General features: G+C 39.4%; 1 protein-coding gene across 6 annotated transcripts in view; it reads right to left on the minus strand.

Moving 5' to 3' along the window:
* Positions 1 to 4,206: 4,206 nt before the first annotated feature.
* Positions 4,207 to 9,845, minus strand: part of LOC118327057 (transcription activator BRG1) — a 21,674-nt gene continuing 16,035 nt past the window's right edge. For 2 of the 6 annotated variants that reach the window (XM_035660248.1, XM_035660249.1), the window contains exons 26-34: positions 9,079 to 9,339; positions 8,916 to 8,993; positions 8,576 to 8,794; positions 8,176 to 8,438; positions 6,838 to 6,946; positions 6,570 to 6,671; positions 5,989 to 6,124; positions 5,640 to 5,779; positions 4,207 to 4,909 (exon numbers count right to left, since the gene is read on the minus strand). In XM_035660248.1, coding sequence (XP_035516141.1) covers positions 4,874 to 4,909; positions 5,640 to 5,779; positions 5,989 to 6,124; positions 6,570 to 6,671; positions 6,838 to 6,946; positions 8,176 to 8,438; positions 8,576 to 8,794; positions 8,916 to 8,993; positions 9,079 to 9,339 — 1,344 coding nt within the window. In that variant the 3' untranslated portion in view covers positions 4,207 to 4,873. Of the gene's footprint in view, positions 4,910 to 5,639; positions 5,780 to 5,988; positions 6,125 to 6,569; positions 6,672 to 6,837; positions 6,947 to 7,745; positions 7,820 to 8,175; positions 8,439 to 8,575; positions 8,795 to 8,915; positions 8,994 to 9,078; positions 9,340 to 9,845 lie in introns of those variants that run through there. The other 4 variants (XM_035660252.1, XM_035660251.1, XM_035660250.1 and 1 more) reach the window with 4 other exon arrangements.

Below are 9,845 nucleotides of genomic sequence, written 5' to 3' on the forward strand. Positions count from 1 at the left end.
CATGAGTTCAGATTGGATCATCATCATCACTGGGATGTTATGTCTTCACAGATTGTGTGTGTGTGTGTGTAGAAAGAGGGGGAAGGCGAGGACCTTGCCTGGCTTAATAAACTGTGGGACGTATTCCTGGAATGTCGAAATAGTGGTTGGATTACATATTCTGCTACACTCACCATCACTACACACACTGTTAACACACCCACAGAGAGGCACGCTCAGTGTTTGTACCTACCACACACAATAAAAAAAATGTAATCCATAGACATCCAAAGAAGGCAGGAACAAGTGAATCATATGTGACTCACTCAGATCTTCTCCTCTGTACTGCCTCTTAAACTTGAGCTCACTTTTATTTACATTGTGTTATTGATAAGAAAAAAAACCCTTTAACTTAATTTACCTTTAAGTTAAAGTGTAACCTAAACATCGAAGTGTAAATTTGACATTTTCAGATAAGATGAAGGATACATCAGTGGAAAAAAAAAGCCCCTCAATCTGAGACTCAGGCAACAGGCCCTTATTTAGACTTATATAGTAGTAGAAGTGTTACTTAAAAGCGTCCCAGTTGTCATGAGAGTGAGCCACCATGATATATAGCAGGACCCTGAAACTGAAGCGCTAAAAATGGGGAATTCAGCCCATCTCATCTTATTATTTACACCTGTGCTTTTCCTACTGTGACCAGTAGTCTGTTGATCACAGTGAATTGAATTTAGTTTCACCTTATTCTAATTCATTATTATTACACTTTCAGCTGCTAAATGGGAAGGTGAGCAGAAATGTGTAGGTCTGAACCAGGTTAACTGACACAAATCTTTCTCCCTATAAATTTACCCAGTTATAAAGGCAGGCTGTCATAGAGCCTTGAGTTTCTTATCATACACTTGATAACAACTCTAACTTGGTGAGACATACACAGAGTAAATGCAGCGTACACTACTTTATCTATTGTTTTCTGCCCATCACTATGTGCTCTGCCGTGTGAAAGTCATGTCCAGCGTCTCAGGCCAACAGATTTGATAAGTCTAGTAAACACACACATTTTATGGCAGCGTGTGTTTATTGCTGTGTGTAGTTTTCACACCTCAAAGGTCAAAGTTTGACATATACAGCTAAACATTTATATTTCAAAGGCTGTGCATCACAGGTTAACAAATCATTCGAAAAGCATATAAAATTGTTGTCAAAAAGTTCCTCTCTGCCGCCTACAAATACAACGTAACTTCCTTCTAATTTATGAGCTGTATTCTGTAGATTTATTATTAATCTAGAAAATGGAACATGTATATTACTCCTTATCAGAGTGGAGCTTTTCAGAAAAACTGAAAATGAACACAATCACACCAAATATAAAGAGTGGACAACTATTCTTATCAGCGGGGCTTATGTGAATATGTGACGTGTATTCTGAATACACTCTTTGTGGTAAATGTGAAATCCAAACGTATGCTGGACCTCTTTTTACAATTCCTGAGGAAGTTTAGGAAAAGTCTGCCGCTGCTGCCTTTGTGCTGTGTTGGTGACCTCAGGAGGAGCTGCTGCCCCCCGCCCCCCCGACAGATGTTAACAGCTGGTTTTGAGTTTCTGATGCAGGGTTTCCTAGAAACCAGGAAACCAAGACCATCCCCCTCCTCTTCTCTATAAGGAGCAAACACTTCTACCTCCAACACAGACCTCACTGTTGAGGTTCTGCTTCTCCAAAACGGACACTGTACATTTAAGATATTTCTCTCCCAGCCAGCAATCCCACTTACAAAACAAACATAAATATGAGGGGTAAAGCAAGGTTATTTACATCATCTGGATAAAGAGTTTCTATATTCATTTATTCGCATGACCCTACTGAGAAGTGAGTGGAGGGGGATGTTGATTTTGTTTTTCATGATATGTTGGAATCAATGGGCAGGCGGCAGTAAGGTCAAGTTGGATCACAGCAAAACAATAAATATAATATCATAAATAAATGGGTTGTAGAGTTTAATTCAGGGGCATTTTGAGGAAAACTGTTTTAAATATATGAGGTTTAAAAACTGCTATATGAGTCAGCAGTGTAATGACCTGTGTTTGTATGAGACTTCCTCCTTGTGGTGAGACAGTTGCACTGCATCTTAGAGATTTAAGGGCCGAAGTTTGAGCTGTCAGGAGGCCCAAAATTCAAAGCCCAGTCCACTAAAAGGCTTTTACTGTCCCCTAAAGATTAAAAGCAAATATGATGAGAATAAAGTGAATGCAACTGCAGCAGTGCTATTAGTAGAAAGAGGATTTAGATGACCTTTGACCTGAACTGACCTCCAGCTACTGGGAATGTAACTAGGGATGCACCGATACCAAATACAAGTACTTAGATTTGGGTACTTGCTGTTATCGAGTGCTTAATAATACCATCACAGTTTAAACAATGACTTTCAAAGCATGTTTTATTTTCATCAGATGTTCACTTTGTGACCGTAACAAATTAAAAGCTGCTAATGTTGTTTAAAATATCTCCAAACTGCAGACATTGCTTCTCTTCCGCCTACATGCTCAGATACAGAGAGGTTACGTAACATCACGCTGCCGCAAAGTGGTATCAGTGTAGTTTTATGATTATGAGTACATGAGCACAGTATCAGAGCCGAAACTTGACACTGGTACAGTCAGCATCGGCACATCCCTGAATATATATCCAAATTCATCTGGAGTAATAAAAATGTATCATGAGGGCGATTTACATTATTGACTACTCTGTGGATTATTTTTTGCTTGTATAAAATATCAGAATCTTGCTTGTTTTTGTTCAACTAACAGTCTGAAACTTAAAGATATCCTGTTTACCATCATATAAGACAAAGAAAAGCAGTATATTCCCAACCAGCAAATGTTTTACTTGAAAAAAGAGTGACTCAAACCACTTATCAGATATGAAAAGTTAGTAATTGTTTAATTTCCTGTCAACTGACTAATCACTTAATCGACTATTTTATTTCAGCATTACATCACACAAATGACAACATTCACTTTTGCTGTGATTTATTGTTACCTTTTGAGTTCCAGCGACAATGACAACAACAACACAGACAGATCCCAGTAATTCAGTGGAGAAAACGTCGATGCTTTGGTTGTTATGTTCTTCACTCTAGTTACCTACCATAATGAAAAAAGTACAGTGCTAAACTTGCGAGCTGTACACACGTGCATTGACATTATACTCTAAAAATACTCTATACAGTATATCCAACACCATACAGCCGTGAGGCATTCACAAGCAGAGAGGAGCCACTGTCCCTCTGGTCCTTTGTCTTGTAGAAGTACATCAAACATGTTCTGAAATCCTAAAATCACCACACAACAACTGAAGGAGAAGCAATTAAAGTTACAGTACTCATCGATGAATTATGACCTCATAATTCTTAAAGTCTACAATCAGCAGTTATAAGTGCTTATATTGGAAGTGTAACAGGAAAGCAGCAGCAACGTGGAGCAGGTTGTTTTAATACTGTACCATATATACAATATTAGGAGAGTGACCTGGACTCAATTCCATTAAACCTCACAGTCAAATAACAGTGGCGAGTGTTGCTAAAGAGATTCTGAGAAGTCTGGAAACACCCTGCACCCACAGCAGGCTGGGTTTCCAACTCCAACTGCAGTTGCGAATAAGGGATGTACACACACCTCGGTAATCACAGCGGCTCCAGAGTGGCTGACTGTTGTTACAACATGTCGCCACAGCGAATCAGAGGTGAAACATCATGTTTGTTTACATGTATGTCCAGAGGGAAGGCAAGGTAAAGTAAGGTGGTGGCTTCACGCTGGATGAAAACACACCTCAGTCTGAAAAACATTTTCTGTTTACATTCAGTGTTTTTTTACTCCACTTTACTGGTTCCCGCCAGTTCTAACTCCTCAGGTGAGCAAAGGACTCATTTCTTATTACAATTTGCCCCAAAAATAAGTACATCTGGATAAATATAGGCCTAATGGGACATTAAATGTCTTCTTAATTGTTTAACAATGCAGTTATGTCAGAGTTTAACTAGCTGAACCTTTATTCCTTTTAAAGACCGTTTGTCTCAGTTGTAATGGAAACACTTTACCCCCTATTTAGCATTTATAAGCAGTATATAAACATTTAATAAATGGCTTATAACATACTATAATGTAGTTGTTAACAGATATGAGCATTTATTAATGTGTTTATAATAATAAGTAAAGGGACTTAGAGTGTTACTGTTGGAATTGTTTAGTTATTTCACATTTCACGTCTTCAAGGCAAGTTGAGCTGATTATGAAAATTTAATAGCACAATTATTATCTGTTGATATTGTCTCAATATATAAATCTATTTATATAATTACTGAAATAGGATTAAAAATCTCTTCAAGTGGCATTAAAATGTACCAAAAAAAGAAAACGTTACTACACAGTGTGTGGTAGTTGTGGTTGTAGTCATTGTACTTTGGTTGCCACTCTTTTCACGCCTTGTATTTGTTGTCCATTAGCAGCTTTAGCATAAGAGAGTGGATACAGTTTTTTTCTTGGGTTATCACAATAATGACCATCTGCCTTACGTATCACAATATGCTGCTATACTGATTGTTGTCTCGTCCCTAACTCTCATAAACTGTGAATTAGTGTTTTAACACACAAACAACATTCTCTGTGTTACGACTGAGCCTCAGTAGAGAAAGAAAATGTTGATGTGCATAGTCCAATCCATGTGATGTTTTTATGACTAGTCAAATAATTATTTGTTCCTGTATTGATAGTATTGCAAACCTCCTTTCTAGTTCAGTCCTATGACATTTGATTAAGGATAGATGGAGTTGACAGAGGCATGTTTATTTTGTATGCAGTGCTTTATGCCCCCTCCTCTCTCACATTACAGTACAGTTCAGGACTCCTCATCAGTGGCACTGGGGGAGCGCTCCTGGAAAAAAGATAAAGAGAAAACTAGTAGTGTTTTTTTAATCTGAACCCCCACCCAGATCTAAATCAAACTACACCTATAAGACTTTTTATAAACTGATGACAATCATAGGAAAAGTGTGTCATTCATTTTTTTTTTTTATTCAAGCAAGTGCTGGAGTTCATGAGAAAATTATGAAACATTCAAAAATACAATCTCGCAATGTGAAGAAACTGCTTTCCCGGATACACACCCAAAACTGTTCCTCATGGCTTCACTTTCCACCAAGTCAAATCATTCATGGAAGTAAAAGAAAGTAAAATGCCACAGTCTCAGTCCTGTATTCAAAATTTCACTTAAGTAAAAGAATGCAGATGCAGTACTACTATCAGTGTTATTATTTATACAATTTTGTATCATTATATGTATTAATATTTAAGCTGTACTTTAATGTTGTTGTTCAAGGTGGAGCCAATTTTTTTATCTGTAACAATGTGATGTATTTCATAAACTGGTATGTTTTGTAACACATAAAAGATCCTGATTTGGGTTAAAATACGTCCATTAAGTAATGTTACGTTTTTTAAATGTGTGACGTATGTGAATTTCATTAAGTAAGTTATATTTTAATGGACATTTATTCTCAGGATAATAGGCTCTTGGACATTTTTCAGACTATCAGCACCAACAGTACCCAGGTTGTAGTAGGACAGACAGACACCAGCACACACAAACACACACAGTGAGTTACCTCTTCCTGCTCATCCTCAGAGTCATCATCACTAACAACAGGTTTAGCTCTGGTGCGTCCTGTTCGTCTGCTGCGTCCCTTCCCTCGATCTCCACCTTTATCCTTCCTTCCCAGACGGATCTTTACTTTCACTGAGCGCGCTGGAGACAAACAGACACACACATGACATGTTTATGGTATAAATAAAGCTAATCCAAAGAATCATATCAGTGGTATCAAAACAATGCAACTGAAGGGAAACACATTGTTACCACCAACGCCAAGTAACACAGCCATTAACTAAAAGATGACCATTTCAAAAACAGACTGCAACTCTACATGAAAAAATCTGACTAACAGACAGGCATACTTTCAGACTCTGATCCTTCCTCTGGCTCCTCTTCCTCTTCCTCGCTCTCCTCCCCCTCACTTTCCTCCTCCTTCTCGATCTTTTGCCTCAAACTGGTAAACACTGACTGGAGGACAATGGAGTCTTCATATATCTGCTCACATGAGAGAAACATGGTAGAACTTTATTATCAACGTCGTGTACACAGAGGTAACACTGGCAGCTTTCAGCGGCCATAATTCATGTATGATTACTAACAATATAGTGATGGGAGATCAGCTGTTGAAATAGATGCTGTAGCACTTTATTTTAAGCTTTCTGATCAAGGCCATAAGGATCTATATAAACAATACAAAAAAACCTCTATAATACCCTCCAAGTTTCATCAATCGGCTTTTCATTTAACTATGGTGCAACAATCCTTCATGTTTACTGAATAAAGAACAAGTAATGGCTGAGATATGAAAGTAAGACAAATGGACAGACCCCAGTTTTAATTTCAAACATGGTACACTACTCTTACCGAACAGTACACAGTGGAGAAGAGGACAGCAGGTGTTGTTCTGCATTCATGAGCGAACAGTGTGTACAGTGAGCCTCACCAGTGATCCCTCCAGGTTGAAGGTCTGAGCGTTTTGGAAGAGCAGCATGACGTCTCTCTCCAGGTCGCCCAGACTGCGGTAGCGATGACCTCGAATCCTCTCCTGCAGTGAAGAAACAGCATGTACACATCACTTAGTATATAAGAGAAAGTAACATGTAATGTCTATCTGTTTGAATCCGTCAATAATCGACACAGCCAGAATTTGTTGTATTGGCTGCTACAGCGACCAATTTACCCCAAAATATTCCTTATATTCCTGATGTTACCTTGATCTTCCTAAAGTCCACAGGCTTGCGGATCAGTTCGTAGTACTCCGGCAGCTCTTTTCGAGACGGCAGCTGGATGAACACCTCGCTCAGCTGACGCCCACTTGCGCTGCGGTAAATTACATCATCAAGATGAGAAAACACATCTGCAAGCTCCCCAATAGTGACTTTATCATTTCAAACCCGTTGTTAGTTTATTCTATTTAAATGACCAGTATGTTGGATTTAGAGTATGTTGGATTTAGTGGCATCAATTGCTGAACTTTTCAGCCTGCAAGTAACTGATTTGTCCGTTCTGAGCTACTGTAGAAACACTGTGGTTCTAAATGGCAGACTCACTCTTATTCTAAGGTAACAAAAACACATCTATTCCGATATTCAGGTGATTATACGCAAATGAAAACATAACTATGAATATTATATTACATTTCTGCCAGTAGATCCTCCTAAATGTTACACACTGGACCTTTAAACAACCATTCAGGAATAGTTTTTTGTAATCTTTATCTATGAATAAAAATGGTATCTTTAACTTCAAGAGGTTAAAGCTAAATTTAACTTTACCTCTACATAAAATACTGTCAGCCAATATATAAAACTCAATTAATACAAATTAGTGAGAGTTAAAAGTTTTCAATCTGTAAACAAGCATAACTGTTTTAATATGTGTACTGTAAGTACATGTAGAAACAAAGAATTAAAGTCCTTCCAGCAGTTGTTTGTTGTTGATTCAATAATATAGCAGGGTTATGCTGTATTATTACAAGTTAATGTGACATTTAATAACATGTATTATTTTACTTACACACGTGTTGCTGATTAGAGCAAGTCTACATAAGATGTTAAACACAGGTTTAGTGACTAATTAAAAACTTCTACACAAAGATAGTGCTCTTTATTTCACTCACCAGTGTGTACTGCTGTATAGTAGTGTCCGTGCATTTGATGCCATTTGTGTGACATCATGGTTTTGTGTTTATAGCTTTGGGAAAATGACACAATATTTCAGGAAATATGTTTAAGCAGTTGTGAAAACTGTGTCGCTTTTTTCACAGTTTCTATAAAGGAAGTGCAACATCATTTCTCTTTTAACCTTAAAGCTGCTACAAGGAACTTTTTTTGTTGATTCTGGCAGCCAATGGCGGTGATCCAACGAATCGTTTCATTGGTTTTAAGGGGGAATCCGCCCTGGTGGCATTAAGAATAATTACATAGAGATAGCCAATTTACTCGCTGATTGTCTCGTTTGCTTGTAATTAGTTGAACTGTTAAATAACGTGTGACTCAAAGAATACTTCATTTGTGTCACAGACTACAACCAAAGCTAATTTCTGCTACCTGTCTTTATACTTGATGACAGCGTCCACGATCTTCTTCATCTTCTTCGTGAGGGCGGGGGGGTTGGGAGAAAGTTTCTCAGCAGGCGGTCGTCCCCTCTTCCTCTGCCTCTTCCCGTCTTCATCTTTGTCCCCTCGTCCGCGTCCCCCCAAGGAAGAGGAGGGACCAGGGAGATCCAGGTCTCTGTCCCGCTTCCTCTTGCGGGTCGTCTTTTTGTGGCGTACCTCTTCCTCCACCTCCTCCAGTGTACCCTCCTCTATTGCCTATCGAAAGACACAGACTTTGAGATTCAAATAAAAAGGTATTTAAAACACAAACCATTCTCTTCAGAAAGCAAAGTTTTTTTTTGTATCTTAATTTTAATTTGTTTCTCTGCCCTTTCCACCATGAGGCTAATAACCTTGAGCCACTGCTTCTCGGTCAGTGAATCGCTGTAGTCCACCTCCTTTCGCTGCCGAGACCCTCGTCCAAACATTTTCTCCTCCTCCTCCTCGCAGGTCAGCCGTTCAACCTCAGCGTCGTCCTTCATGATCCAAGTGGGCAGCTCATCCTCCTCCATCAGACGAGGTTTTCGCCGCGGGTTACGGGCATCCTCGCGACGTCGGTCTAGGTCCATACGCTGAGGGAGGGAGAGGAGGAAAAAGAGAGCAAAGAAACAAAATACACAGGGATAGGGTTTGGGTTGAGTTAGGGCTGCTTGTAAGGATATATATGCTATAAATTATCTTCAAAACACTGACCATAAACTGGTCGAACTCCTCCTCACTCCTGGCAATCATCTGGTTGACCGTCTCGTCATCTGGCACCTCATCCTCCTCCTGAATACAGCATACACACATTGGCAAGCAGCGCATAAGAAAGCACACTTTTTTGAAATTGTGTGTTGCTGGTACTTGTACACACATTCATGCGTAGACACACTTCCTGACCCCAGACCTCGTCTTGCTCCTCGTGTTCCAGGATAGCCTGTAGGAAGGCCCTGCGCTCGTGGCTGGAAGACTTCTGATCGAACATGCCAGCTTGGATGACCTTCTGGTCCACGTTCAGTTTGTACTTGGCAGCAGCCAAGATTTTCTCCTCCACACTATTCACAGTGCAAAGACGCAACACACGCACCTCGTTCTGCTGACCGATACGGTGGGCTCTGTCCTGGGCCTGCAGGTCCTGGGCAGGTCGGGAATGAGAGAGAATTAGTATTCAGGTTTAAATGATGCTCTGAGAAAATTGTGGCTGGGGAAGAAGAGGGGGTTTCCCAATGTTTATTGATGAGGAGGCAGACGTCAACATGCCGCCATCACAGCGGTGGCATCTCACTTGTAAAACCTGCATGTAATTCCGTTAAACGGTTATACATACATACATAAAAACGTTTCAACAAAATGTATTTCAACAGATGGCTCTGCTGTTACATGCTGCTCCAACAAGTTACTTCGACTTTGGAAAAAGAGAAAGTAAAAGCCACAAGCCTCCGCTCCATGAAATCAGTTTTACTTCCTTAAACCTCCATTAAATCAATCTGCCTATGGTGAACCGCCATCCCGCATATCTCTTGCTAGCTGACTACTCTCTTAGGTTTCCTGCAGAAATTCAACTGTTATTGTATCGTGCATTCATAATTTTGCATTAAATTATGCATTTCTTTTAAATACATAATTTTGCATTAAATTATG

The sequence above is a fragment of the Morone saxatilis genome, unplaced genomic scaffold, assembly GCF_004916995.1.
Source record: "Morone saxatilis isolate NCDOM2014 unplaced genomic scaffold, NCSU_SB_2.0 Contig17, whole genome shotgun sequence".
Taxonomy (NCBI): domain Eukaryota; kingdom Metazoa; phylum Chordata; class Actinopteri; family Moronidae; genus Morone; species Morone saxatilis.